The sequence below is a fragment of the Sceloporus undulatus genome, chromosome 6, assembly GCF_019175285.1.
Source record: "Sceloporus undulatus isolate JIND9_A2432 ecotype Alabama chromosome 6, SceUnd_v1.1, whole genome shotgun sequence".
Lineage (NCBI taxonomy): Eukaryota > Metazoa > Chordata > Lepidosauria > Squamata > Phrynosomatidae > Sceloporus > Sceloporus undulatus.
In genome coordinates this window covers 156,730,336-156,745,175 of record NC_056527.1, presented here as the reverse complement: position 1 = coordinate 156,745,175, position 14,840 = coordinate 156,730,336, and the positions used below count along the sequence as shown (strand labels likewise).

At 37.3% G+C, this 14,840-nt stretch overlaps 1 protein-coding gene across 1 annotated transcript in view; it reads right to left on the bottom strand.

The window, feature by feature from the left end:
• The window catches only part of MYO9A (myosin IXA), a 136,634-nt gene that overhangs the window by 59,045 nt on the left and 62,749 nt on the right, over positions 1–14,840 (bottom strand). The window contains 3 exon segments of the mRNA XM_042476657.1: positions 4,655–4,762; positions 10,499–10,694; positions 12,136–12,277. Of these exon segments, the coding sequence (XP_042332591.1) occupies positions 4,655–4,762; positions 10,499–10,694; positions 12,136–12,277 (446 nt within the window).

The window sequence follows — 14,840 nt, the reverse complement described above, 5'->3', positions numbered from 1 at the left end:
AAAAAAATATGCAGATTTCTAGTCTCAAAGAGGGGAAAAAGCCAAAAGGGAGACTGTCTGTTAAGCTTTCCTAACATTACAAACACTGGCCTCCATAACTGAGTCACTGCAAAGACTTTACAAGGAAAAAATTGAATTATTGAAAGACTAAGCCTCAGCTGTTATTGCTTGTGAATTGCCCGTTTCTATGGGCCAGATGCTTCTTTCCTTCTAAACTCCCTTTACAGTATTTGCTAATCTCTTCACGGCTGTGAATTCACAATTGTGAAAGGGATGCGGTGGCTTAGTGGTTAAGACGCCAATTCTGATGATTGGAAAATCTGAAGGTTGGCAATTCAAAGCCCAAGTGCTGCATGATGGGGTGAGCTTCTGTCATTAGTCCCACCTTTTGCCAACGTAGTAGTTCGAAAGTGTACAAATGCAAGTGGATAAATAGGTACCACTTTGGTGGAAAGCTAAATGTGTTCTGTGCAGCCATGCTGGCCACATGACCTCCAGAGCAGTCCTTGGAAAATGCTGGCTCTTCAGCTTAGTAACAGAGATTAGCACCACGTGCTACAGTCAGTTACAACTAGACATTCATGTCAAAGGTTTACCTTTACCTTTACTCACAACTGTGGAGAATATAAACACTACAAATTGTCATCAAATTAAGTTTGCTGAAGGCCAGTTCTATGGAAACCTGCTCTTTCATATCTGTTTCATTATGCAATAAGTTTCTGCCTCTGATGCAGAAGGTCCAGTATGTAACATAAATACTGTTTTTCTTGTTACAGTCTAACAACTGAAGAGGTGCCTTCTAATTGAAAATACAAGATCATGGGGTTGAATCTATGCTACCAGTCATAACATTGTTTTAAGAGGAATTCTCTTCTCATTAAATCCTGCAAACTGAAATTCTGTAATGATGGGAAAGAGATGGAATGTTTAAGAAAGAATTCATAGAGGCTAAGATACTGAACTATAAATCATGAAGGGGCTGGCTCAGATTATGCTTCTACTATGAATTTGCTAGGCAGTCTTGGTCAATCCAGTCTCTCTGCTACATCCCCTTAATCACAGATTGGTTTACAAAGTTGTCCAAAGAATTGTAAACTACTTTCAGTCCCATTTGGGAGAAAGGCAGGATATAAATCAAATCAAATCAATCAATAAATAAGTATTACATGATAACATATGTGAAGCACTTGAACATTTATATACATTTCTATTAGTACTATTATTCTCAGCGACCATAAAATAAGTTCATATTCAGGGTGATATAACTGAAGAAGTGATTAATGTAAGATAACAGAAAACATATGCCTTGTGTATTCCACTCAGCTTTCATGCTTTAGAGAGTAGGAAAAATGGTGGGGGTGAGGGGAGATTGGCTAAAGTGAATATGTAATACAGGATCAATGGTAATGGAATTTTTTATAGCAAATCACCTGTATGAAAAGTTTAAAAATTTTAGGTAGTGCAGAAATAAGATTTCCATGATAAATTATCTGGATTGATCTGCCTCTATGTAAGGAAAGTAGTTAAAACTGGGGAAATATTAATTAGTTCCTAGGTGTTAAAAGCCTATTTTTACCACTTCTCTGACTACAAACATTTCAATTTAAAAAAAACCTGAGACGCAAGAAATAATAAATTTAATTCAATTTTACTACTTACAATAACTGTCACTCTAAGTCTCATTAATTTGACTTGGTAACCAACATTGCACATATTAGTAAATTAGGTGATTCAACAAGCCAGAACTCCAGTTTCATTGTACTGTAGGTTGGGAAGTGCACGATCCTGCTATGTTTGACTAGAACTGATTCAGTCACCTCTATGAAAGTACTAATTTGCAGATTATAAAATCACTATCTGCAAACTAGTTTCTCCCTCATGTAATATCATAAACATAGCACTTTGGTACAAGATTTTTTCTTTTTCAAAGATCTCACTAAAAGCTATTAAGAAAATTTGGGAACCACAGGCTAAGGAGATAGTCTTCTTATGGACAAATATAGTTTTTTTAAAAATGACATCAAATTAATTATAGTTATAAAATATCTAGTATGCTGTGAATAAATATGCAACATATTTTGACAATTGGTAACTTTGTACACTATGTATGTAACTATTCATTTGTAATTTTCTGCTTTTGAGAGAATATAGATGAATCTAGATTACATGCACAATATGGTAAAATTACAGCTTGGTAGTTATCTGTTATTCTTGTGAATAGCTCTAAATTGGAAGAATGTGTCACAAAATGACATATAAGATCCAGTATAAGTACAAAATAGTAAACCTCTATGATTCTATGACTATATCAATTATTGGATTATCATTACATAAAATCTGTGCTGCAACTACACTTGAAAATGCTGCATGTAGTTCTGGTTGCTCCATTTTGAAAAAGCATACAATAGATTGGGGAAAGAAAAGGTAACTAAAGTAATTCAGGGGTGAGGCGCTTACTCTGATGAGGAAACGCTGAAGTGTTTGGGATGGTTTAGAAAAAAATCTGAGCAGGGAAGCATAGTACTGTCAGCCCTCCATATCCATGGAGTCAGCCATCCATAACTTGAAAATATTCAGAAACTGATTACCAAAAGAAAAAAAAAATTTCACCTAAACCTTAAATAGCTTAAGATTACCACAGAATGTGGCAGTCTCTTCTAGCTTTAATGTTTGTGTTTGTTCAAGATCAGATAAATTAATAGAGAAAACATGCCTAATCAACACATTTCTCCGTAGTGGCTAAATAAAAACTTCTGAGGCAGTATCTCCCTGTATATCAGACTGATGGGAAAAAACAGGGAAGGCTGTTGGTGGTTTCAACCTTCCCCAAGTCAGTTGGCAGGAAACCGATCATACAGGCTAGAATTCTGTTGATATGGCATGCTGGCATAATGGTTTATTACATCAACATAGCGAATTTGCAGAGCTGCACAAAGATGGCTGGGAGGGAGAGGAAAGAAAGCTGTTGGGAGAGAAAGTTGCCACTTCCTAAGCAGCCTGTTTATTCATTATTTGGCTTCTGGGTGGGTCACTGAAGCCAGGTGGAAAGGCTGCCTTGGAAAACTGCTTCTGGTACAGTAAATTTTCCAAGGCAGCCTTCCCAGAACACCCTGGTTTTGAGAAACCACCCAGTAGCCAGGCACTGCAGACAGGAGATAGCTTGATTCCCCCCCCCAGTACTGTTGTGTTTGATTTTTTTTTTACTCCTACTATTACCTATATTGGTGTAGTTACACAAGTCCACTGTATCTCAGCCAAGATGTTGGACAAGATGGCCTTTTGACCTGATCCAGGTAGACAGTTGTTAATGAAGTTCCCTCAAGAATGAATTTTGGAGCAGACTGTTATGATGGTCTCAGGTTAAATTGTTTGGGGAAATCAATTTAACATAAGACTCATTCAATTTCTCCTTTAGCCTGTACCACCTGTTCAGTTTTCAAAATCAAAGTTAATAAATAACATCCATTTCCCTTCAGAAGAAGCAACAAACTTTTTGGAAGAGGGGCTGGCACACCAGCAAATACTCAACACAAATAAAAAGACCTCCTTTAATAAGGTTAGCAGCAATGTAGTGTCTCTGTAAACATTTGTGGTATATCAAATGCTAAATGGAGGTAAAAGGCTTAAACCTTCCCTGGAATATGACCCATTAATGCTTACTGAAAAGATGAAACATTTTCTCTAGCAGTTATCAGGCAAAATTCCAATAAAACTTTTATATCTCCTGTTTGAAGGGTCTGTGATGGTGATGCACATGATCATTGAGATGAAATCATTACTGCTTATGCAAAGCTATTTAATGAGCAAGCTGGTGTTATGGCAACCTTCAGTAGGCTTTCAATGTAGTTATAAGAAGGAAACACCATGTGCTACTCTTTATGGCAGAGGGTGTTATGTTTCATGCTGCTGGATCCCTTTGACTTCCACAAGAAGAATCCAGCCATCATTAGTAACAAAGGCAAACGGGCCTGGTTTTCATGCAGGGGTAGTTCATTATGTAACAAACAGAAGTGAAGAGAAGGAAATGGAGACCAAGTGCATCTTTGCTATTCTGTTCTGTAAAAGAAACCTTCTACTGGTGTAACATTTCTTACAGGTTGCACTAGAGAACAGAATCTTTATTATAGAATCTTAGTTGCACTAGAGTCTTGGGAAACTGTGGGAGTTTTGAAGATCATTTATTTTTTAAATCCATATGCAGATATTAAGATAGAACAATAAGATGACCAAAGTTTTGGTCAAATCCCACTGAAAAATTCCTGTGTCTCTGGAATATTAATGCATCTTAAAATGTTTCTCCTTGTATCTAAAAATCACTGCTATTAAACTCTAGGACAACTAGGAGATCAATCCACCATTATTTTCTGTAAATGGATCCATGCCTTAGTTATGCTTATACAATGGAAATATTTTTCTCAATTAAGTAAAGATCAGAGCACCTATTTCAAACCTCTAAGCTCCATGCCACCTAGAAATTCCCACTTGAAGGACACCTAAATCTATCTTACATCCTGTCACTGAAGGGGACACTTGGTTCTGCATTATATGGTTCCAAGCACAGCTGCCCATCCTTGATACTCAGTATGCTCCTGGTTTCCATTTCCTGCTGTGTGTGAGTGTCATGTCAGAGAGATGGTGGGATATGGCGCCTTACTGTACTTCTCCTCCTTGCATCTCTGCAGAATCTCTAAGCTCCTCTGATGAACTGGGTGATGGAGAAAGCTAAAACTATCCACACTTTTCAAAACCGCATCATCATGCCCTTGGGAAGCAAAACAAAAACAAAAACATGGAGAGAAGAGAAAGATTACATAAGCAGAAACCAAGGAAGAGTCAAACACAGTGCGGACAACTGCTGTATTGACACAGAATTATCTAAAAGTCATGTTTGCTTCTGCCTATGGACAACAGCTTCTTACAGTATTTGTAGCAATTCCAATTAACTGCACAAGACAAGATGTGTTCACTTTGCCTTGAACTATTGTAAGGCATGTTTCTGGGTCACAAAGAGGTGCTCTTCAAATGTGGAGAAAAGGCTGCAGTCCAAATAGTTATTATCTGGGCCACTAATTTTACCTAAGATCAAGAGGGAAACTGCACTGCAGATTATATTGTGTGGTTTTGACACGGGTTAATATTTACATCATGTTATTGTCATAAAATATGACACATCCTACTTTTCAGTGATTAAAGATTAAACTGTAATGGGAATAATTAGCTCACTTACACATATATGATTTATAAAAAAATGTGAGGACTTCTTCAGATTTACAATAATCTGAATACAATTCAAATATGTGCAGCATTAGGCAATGCACTTTAAAAAGTGATTCCAACTGTTAATACTGAAGCAATATGGAATACAATATACTAACAGGTAAGTAACAAAACATGTAGACACCAAACAATATGTATAATAATTGCAACTATTTTTGTTATATTGCATCAGTTTTTATGGCTCCTACATAAGCAGGGCTTCAGCCTTTAGATTTGATAATCACCAATCATACATCCAGTAATTAAAGTTACCACTTTTCTGATATTTCAGAAATCCCAAATCTTTCAACTGAATTCACAATGGAAATCAGTCTTTTTTTAGGAGGCAGACTTCATTTTGGGTTCCAACTGTGTTAAATTTCCTTTACTGTTGAGCACATGTGTTTTATTAATTTGACGTACAGAGCAGATTGCTCATGGCATAGTGTAACTTGGAAGAGATAAGCTAAGTGGAAGTAATTCTGCAGCCAAGCAAATACAACATTCAAGACACTTTCAATTTGATATTTTATTTTTGCAGGACCAATTCCTGTTTAGGGCATAAGGAGCCCATGATATTTCTTTGATACTGTGAGCTCTGATAGTATTGGTACTGGACGCCTGGAGCCACTGGATTACAAATTTGAGAAACCGTTTTCTTTGTACTAGAAAGAAGAGGGCAAATGATGGGGTGAATTTGACTGAACAGATTTCAGAATATTGTAGCACAGAGTAGGACAGACACAACAAAAAAGCCCCTTTTGAACTGATTACTGCATATTTATCCTTTGTGCTCATTCAATTTCAAATAATGTCATTTTAATTGTCAGTTTTCAAAATGGTTATGACTACAGTTTCTTGTTTCTCTCTTTGGCTTACTTCACTGTATCAAGCAACCTCAAATGATTATGCAACAAGGAACAGAGATTACACTACAAATAACATCAAATAGCTTAAAGGGACACAAACATAGCCTCAGAATGACATTTCCTATACCTGTGCAAATTCAATAAGCTGTTCAAATGTGTAGCGAGATCTTGAAAATATATTTTTTTAAAAAGGGTACATGAAGAAATGTACCAAAATATAATATTGGACTAACTTTTCCCAGACAGTGCAAATCCATCTCTGGATCTAAGACATTCTTTATAACCTCAAGATCATAAAATTATGAAGTCGCTGTTTGTAGTCTTATGATTTTACCCTTGAATTTGTCTCACTGGTGTGAGAAAGTCAGATTTTAGTATGGACTGATGAGCTTTTCATACTGGATATTGGAATGGGAGAAATGTGGAAAAAATAGTATTTTCAGCTACCAGAATAAAACTTGTCAACATAAAATCAAATAAATGACAGGAATAGGCAAATGCAATGGAGCAATTTTATGCCTCAGAAGGCCACAGAGACTGTGCATGCGCGCGCGCACACACACACACACACACACACACACACAAAAGTCCAAAAAAGAAAAAGAAAAAAGAAAACAAAAACCTAAGCATCTGGAATTCCACTTTTGCTTTTGAACAACAGGATTGTCTTTCTTTTGACATTAAGCAGTGCAAGAGTCCTGCAACAATATAAAAGGTGAATTGCCATGTGCAAAGGCTTCCAAGACAGCCCAGTCACCCCTTTTTGACCAGAAAAATTGTTGCCTGGGGACTCTGGAACGTCTAAAGCCTGAAAAAATAGCCTTGGGTGCCACATAGGGCCCCAGTGAGGCACTTTATCCATACCTAGACTACAATATCATGTGCTAAGTCTATAACAGGCACAACAAAATGTTGGCAGCTGAATCTGTCTGCCGTTACAAAGCCCTCAGACATATATGCTATAATGCAAGAACACAAGTACACACACACACACACACAAACTGCAACTATTACCTTTACATCAAAGGAATTTAAACGAGGCCAAAGACATATTTTCAAAAATTGCTCAACATTACTCTCACAGAAACAACAAAAAACAAAGTCACTTAACAAGCCATGTTGGACACAGGCATGAGATACCTCCTACTTATACCATGAATGTAATATGAAAGTTTTCTAGAGGAAAACTCTAAAGTCACTCAGATCCGATGTCACTGTACTTTCTAATTGGCCATGAAATGTTCCACATACCTATAGATAATGTTACAATCATTGCAAAATAATAATAATAATAATAACAAAAATAAGAAGAAGAAATTTAAACTAACAGTTGTGCATGGTCATGAACATGTATTAGCATATGCATGTGAAATGGAAACTAAAACTGAAGGGGGGGACTCAATTATTGCACATTCTCTGTTCACTATTAAAGCAAATTTTATATAGGTCAGAGAAAGTTCTTGACAAAATAGACCCTAAGGCAAACAGAAAGGAACTGAAGAGATGATGAAGCGCCACCTTCATTTCTGCAGTCATAGTTCTCTAATAATCAATACATGCTTGGAAGGGAAATACACTATTCTATTTTTATTTTTTTTACTATAATTGATTATCTGTACTGACTATGTTTTATTCTGCATTTTGTGTTCATCTGTGTGGCTTTTTTGGCATTGTATTTTAGTATTATATTTTAGTATTTTATATTATTGAAATAGTTATTAATTTTTATTGTTTTTGTAAAGCACCATGTACATAATAATAATAATAATAATAATAATAATAATAATAATAATAAGGGCTAGGCCTATGGGGAGGAAATAGTAAAATTGACTAGACTGTTGTGTAAAAACAGTGCAAGTGTAAAATCAGTGCATTCTATCACTTAACTAACAGTCACTAGTCTTTTATCGTGTATATTGGTAAACATACTTGCAAAATTAATATCTTTAATGAACTGTAATTAAATACTGTAATTTTTAAATGGAATCTTTTGTATAATGTTAACAATCTACCTTATACTGTACTATGAACTGCAATTGCATATGTTCCATGTGAACCTCTCAGACAAGTAATTATCGCACACATTGTTTACTACTCCAAATTTGAAAGGAAAAAGGCTCAAAAATAAAATAAAAAACCTCAGCACAGGAAGAGCAAGAATGAGATTCACAAAATCCCATAAGCACTTGATAGAAAATATCCTTAAAAATGGAGAAGGCTAAAAAGGGAGAAGGTTTCCCTTTTCTCCTTTCCCACACAATTATTAATACATTATGTACAAGCATAAATATATGCGCTCCTAGTCATATAGAGACTATTGGCCAGAATCCATTGTCCCTGTGCTGGTCTGTATGCCAAAATTCTTCAGAGACAAGAAAAAGTAATAAAAGAAGAGTAAAAGAAGATTCTAATTAACATTTTGAATTCAGAAGAAATTAAAACGCTGTTAGGTGGCAAGGAGTAGTTCTAGATTCACTGCAAAGATATGTATGTGAACCATTATTGCTCTTGATTCCAAAGAACAACAAAAGAGTACTGTAACTTTTTGTTAGGTATGGAACTTACATACAGAAGTTTTACAAAAACCAAGCAAAACCAGTATTTCATTGTTAAGCCCTTCCTTTAATTTACCATGTCCTGTTCCACAATAAAGCAAGATGTTTCAGCCAGCTACCCTTCAGTGAGCTATTACCTACTGTGGGCGGAGCCAATGGTCTGGACATGGGTGGGGTCCCATGGACATCCATGGCAGCGGAGGCAAACAAACACACATGCCGCCAACTTGCAGATGCTAACTAACTTTCTTTAATCTCAACCATGTCAGTACTAAAGGAACACAACTTTAAACAAAAAGAGCCCAACCTAAAGCCTTGTCTTTCTTCAGACCGGGGAAGCCTCTGGTCCCCTCGAGTTCCACAGAGGTTCAGGCATCATCTGCACTCGTCGTCTGTTGACAGCCTTCTCCAGACGCTCGGTTTCTGCCTTCTCTGGTCCCCCCAGCTTAGGTCCATGTTTCCACTTGTCTCCTGAGGGGTCCCACCAACTTCTCTCCAAAGTCTCCTGAGCCTGGAATGCATGCCCGGGTCTCAGGGCTCTGGGATATTCACCTAATTTGCCTTCCCATTGGGGGCCTGGGAGCTTCACAGCCACGTAGGGCCCTATCCTAGGCCTTTCCTGGACATTTTGCAAGGTGATAGGATAGGATACCTGCTCTCTCACTGCCCCGGGAGCTTCTCCATGCCCTAATCTTTCGTGTGTTCATCCGCTTTCCCCGGCCGCCTGCCCCTCTCTCCTTTTAAGAGCTGGACTCTCCTCCACCCCTTCCCTGGGTGTGGCTCCTTCCTCCACAACCTCCACATGGGCGCCCACTTGTCTCTCATCCTTCACTCCCAAACCCCACTCCTCCTCTGGGTCCTCTAGTCCCCCGGCTATCCTACTCGTCAGGACCATGTTTTAAACAGGGCTGATAAAATGACATGGATGTGACCATTAGGTGGAGCTGCAACTGAACTTATTATAGTTCTAGTGACAGGTACATGAGTCTGCATTTTAAAACTGTGCATCATGGGAATGCTGATGCAACTGTCACCTTTTGAAAGAGAGTGTCAGTTATGATGGTTGGTGTTAGAGTAACTGCCCCTTGTTTTGTTGTTATGGTCAGTTGGCTGACAAAGTGATTTATTTGTGAGTATTCAAGACAGATGTCTTATACTCTGTGTAATCTTTGTAAATAGTTATGTAACAAAGATGAAAGAACCCTAATTTGAAAGAAACTTCGTTGTACTGAGATTCATTCCAGTGTGTGAGACAAAGTTTGCTGCGCAACTAAGATTCTTCACAGACCTTCTTCTAGGTGTCTTGTCCACATACATAAACTCTGCTTGTGTTTGCTTCGACAAGAGTTATGAACCCAGCATGCACCTTGACACCATTAACCCTCACAGGACCTGCTACCTCCTTACACCTACATATCAGTTTGATTTAAAATGTTCTCTGCATAAATACTTTAACAAAAGAAAACAATAACTCTATTTTTCAAAAAAGTATTCCAAACATGAATGCTTAATACATTTTGAAAATCATATACTCCCAGAAGAACCCTGAAAAAGAGAAGGTTACCATAAACCTATGAACTCATCTAAACTATAATGATCTTTCCTTTTAAAATGTGTTTATAGGTACAAATGCATTCTTCTTTAATATGGCAAAATTTTTGCAACATATGTATTTTAAAGACATAGGCATACAAAATGTTTCAATGTTCTCACAGTGGAAAATCTGACCATAGATTAGTTATCAAAAGTAAAGTGTTCAGAGATTTCAGAGGAAAAATAATTCTATATGAAAGAAGAGTTACAATACTAGACACCTACCAGGTTTCTTTTCAGTGTATCTTCTTCCAGCCTCCCTAAATGCAACCGCAGCTCTGAAGAAAGCTCTGAGGACTGCCCAGCGGAACACAGCAATAGGATCAATCCCTATCATTCCACAGATAAAGGCACTTTTGCTGCTTCTTAGGAGTGCCACAATATCTGGTCGCATATGGTCTGTATTTTTTTCTCGGAAATCCTAAGGACAAGAAAGGAAGATGTAGTGGCTTTATTATTCTCATGACAGTGTTCCTTCTGATTTAGGCTTTATTCCTTTACTCTGTTGCATCAGGGATTATGAAGAGCATGAATTCTACATTTAATACTATTTAGCTGATCTAACAAGTATATTGTAATTATAAAAGCATGATTTAGAATTGCATTTGTACTGCACCACTCTTAAAGTAGCGTGGGCACTTGGTTTCCTCTTGGATTTGGTTTCAGGGTCCTCAGTTGATACCAACATCAGTTGATGCTCAAATCCCATTATGTCCTGTGGCATAGTAAATTTGTGTTCCTTATATAAAATGGCAAAATCAAGGTTTGCTTTTTGGAATTAAAAAAAAATGTTTTCAAGCCGTGGATACAGAGGGCTGACTGTATATCCACTGTATAATCTGTGGATAAATAGAGCTGACAGTCCTTTAGAAACTGTAAATTTTGTCTTCAAATAGTGAGACATAGCTTAGGGACAGACCAAGGTTCAGTCCCTAGTGCATCTAGGCAGACCAGTGAAAGACCACAGTTTGAAACTCTGGAGAGTAACTGCCATTCAGTATAGACCAGGGATGGGAAACATCTTGTCCACAGGCTTCTACTGAGACTGCCCTCACTCCTTCTAGTAGCAGAAAAGCTAGGATGTGGGAGAAAGATTGTAAGAAGAGAAAGTTGATGCTTGCCCCAAACCTGATCACAGGTTATAGCTTATCCTCCTACAGCAGTTCATGCCATGATGTCCACTCTACAGGCAAGCCATTTCTTTTCAAAACTTTAAATGTTTTGGATCTCAAAGGACCCCAAATCATGATCAGTGTTGATTTCAAGCATTTGCAAATTTAGATTTATGCAAATTAGTTTAAAATATACCTTCTCTCCTCTGCTAATATTGCTTAAGAAAGAAAATATATTCTATTAATTTAAATGAAGAAGAGTTAAGTGTTGCCAAGGTAGCAATGGCATGATCATCATATCTCCATGTAAGAAAGTACAGTCAGCTCAGGCTCAAGGCTCAAGGCTGTGTAGACATACCTTTCATAAGTTGTGCAGATGGGCCCTACTGAAAGAAATAGCTAAACATTTTAAAAGTTGGTCCCATTCATGTTCTCATTTAAGTTCACTTGAGTAACCATAAGAACCATGATGGAATTTTTAGCTTTCAGAAAAGAAACGAAAGTACATATATTCTGGATACAGTCCATCATGGGAATGAATTCCGAGAAACATAGAAACCTAAATTAGTATACTATTGTCTCAAGAGTCACAATATACAATATAAAATCCCTGTTCTACAGTTGATGCATTTATTCTGATAATCAGAACGTTGCTGAACAAGCAGGGAGCCTGAAGCATTATGATGATTGCAGGTTCTGACAGATACACACATTTTAGGACAAATAAATAACCATAAACAACATACAGACCTTCACACCATATTTAACTTTTCCAGCATAATGTTTTATAATGAAAGCAGGTTCCATCACAGCTGGAAATTCTATGTAGAGGTTCCCTTCATGCTGGCGCTTAAATTTGTCTAGTAGTGTTTGATTCGTTGCTTGTGGGAAACTAAATAAATTGGAGAAAAACACAAAAGCTTTCTTCTTAGTGATATAATTTTGATCATGTGTAAAATATTCAAGAATACACATTCCTGTGAGTCTTCTAATTACAGATAGATAAAACCATTTGTGACAGCATACTAAGTAGTATTCTTATAAATAGCAACATGTTCTAGCGATAAAATTACCTAGAACTCCACTCTTTTTTCCCCATGACAATACACATCTAAGATCTGCTAGTATGCTTCAAACAAATCAGAATATATAATTTTGTTCTACCTAGAAATTTTTATTGGAAAAAAGCATAATATATGCAACAGTTGCAACAGAATACTATTTTTATCCTCAAGTATCAGTACAACCAGTGCAGAACAAAGCAGTCGGCATACTTAAATTGCTCCTAGTATCCATTATACAGACTTGGTTGATTCTATGCTGAGGAGAGTCTGCATATATTTATGTTTAGAGTTATGTGTCAGTTGCACTACACTATCTCATTATACATTGTACATTGATGTACACAACTATGTGCAAACATGCAATCAATGCACAACAATGAGCAATGGGCAATGATGCACAATTCCACCATATGTGTAACTTAGGAGCAAAGCACATCAATGGCTTGGAGCTGAAAGCAGGTTGGCACCACTCTTCTAATTGAGCCACCAGCAGGAGTTGTTTCCCCACATTCCATTTGCTGGTAGCTTTGGGCTCCCTTAGGAGGCTTCAGAGCGAGTTCCAGCCAATCTGGGGCATACAACATCTGCATTGTTTTTCAGAAAGCCATGTTGACTTGTTGCAATTATGGCATTTCCTTCTAAATGTTCACAGATTCTGTTTAATGATCTGTTCCAGAATCTTTCCTAATACTGATGTCAGACTAACTGGGCAGTGATTGTTGGGATCCTCTCTCCCCCCCCCTTTTTTTTGGGGGGGATGATGGGGATGTTTGCCCTTCTCCAGTCTGCTGGGACTTCTCCTGTTCTCCAGGAGTTCTCAAAGATTATTTCCAGTGGCTCTGAGATTACACTGGCCAGATGTTTTAATATCCTTGGGTGTAGTCCCTCTGGTCCCGGAGACTTACATTCAGATAGATTAAGTAGCTATTCATGTACTATCTCTTTACTTATTCTATACTGCATTTCCCCAATTGTGTCCTCTACTCCATTTGCCTCAGGTTGACACTCTTTTTCTTTTGTGAGAAGACTGAGACAAAAAAGGTGTTGAATAGTTCTGCCTTTTCTCTGTCCCGTTAGCATTTTGCTATCTTCTCCGTGCACTGGCCCGACCATTTCCTTCTTCTTCCTTTTTCTATGGACATACTCAAAAAAGCCCTATTTATTGTTCTAAACCTAAGAAGCCTGAACTCATTTTGTGTTTTCGCTTTTCTGACTGTACCCCTACATGTGCTAGCTATTTGTCTGAATTTCTCTTTGGTGATTTCCCCTTTTTTCCATTTCTTATACATCTCCTGTTTAAAACTTAGCTCAGTTGAAAGTTCTTTAGTCATCCTCCCACTTTTCCTCCTCATTGGAACAGTTTGAAATTGTGCCTTTATTATCTCCTATCTGTCCTGAATTCCCTTCTCTTTTAGTATTCCACCACGGGATCACCCCCGGTATTTCCCTTTTAGGTGACATGAATGTATCAGATATTTAAGTTATTAAATAATGTAATTCTGTTTCTATACTGTACTTTAATTATTTTGATTTGCCTTATGGTTTGCTATCTGCAATAAAGGATGATGATGATGATGATGATGATGATGATGATGATGAGACATCCAGAGGATTCCAGGACTTTATTTATACTAACACATTTCCACCTCAGGCTGTGTTGCTTTGCAACCAAGAGATTTTGTTGCAATTTTTGAAAACCCTCTCTTGAATAAAGAGGGTATTTCCCTCTCATTCACAGTTCCACAACACATAATCCACAGATCTCTAAACTGAGATCCAAGAAAAGAAACTACATCAGACTGTAAACTGCCATCAGGATAGCAATTAGTTGTTGTGGATGGAAAAATGGGTGATCTGGAAAAATAATTAAACACAGGTTGACTGCTGTGTAACAACAAACCAACATTTTCTGTAATGGGTTTCCTGCTATTTTATCCCAGTAGAATTAATTAGAATTTCTGTCCCACAGAGATATATTAAACAGTGAACCCAGATTCCTAATGTTGATCCTTACAAAACCAAAACAGCACAAGTCATGTACAAAAATTAAAACTTTCATTAAAAAAAAGTATTGGGGAAACCCCCTCAAACAGCTCAACAAGCATTGTTGACTACTGTAGTGTTGTTGGGAAAGGATGTAGATATCCTGGAAGAAGGTATAGTTGTACGAATAGATGCATGTGATGTTGTTATTCTTTATTGCAAGTCCTGCTACTCCCATATAAACAATCAAGCTACCCGGAGTGAACTTTCACTTCCTGGGATTAGTTTGGTCTCATTTGTATCACCTTGTTTAACAGTATGAAAAATTGTAAAACGTCATACAAGACCTTTCTCACATTTCTGCTTCTAGGATGCTAGTTGTTTGCACTAAAGGAAGCACTCAATTTG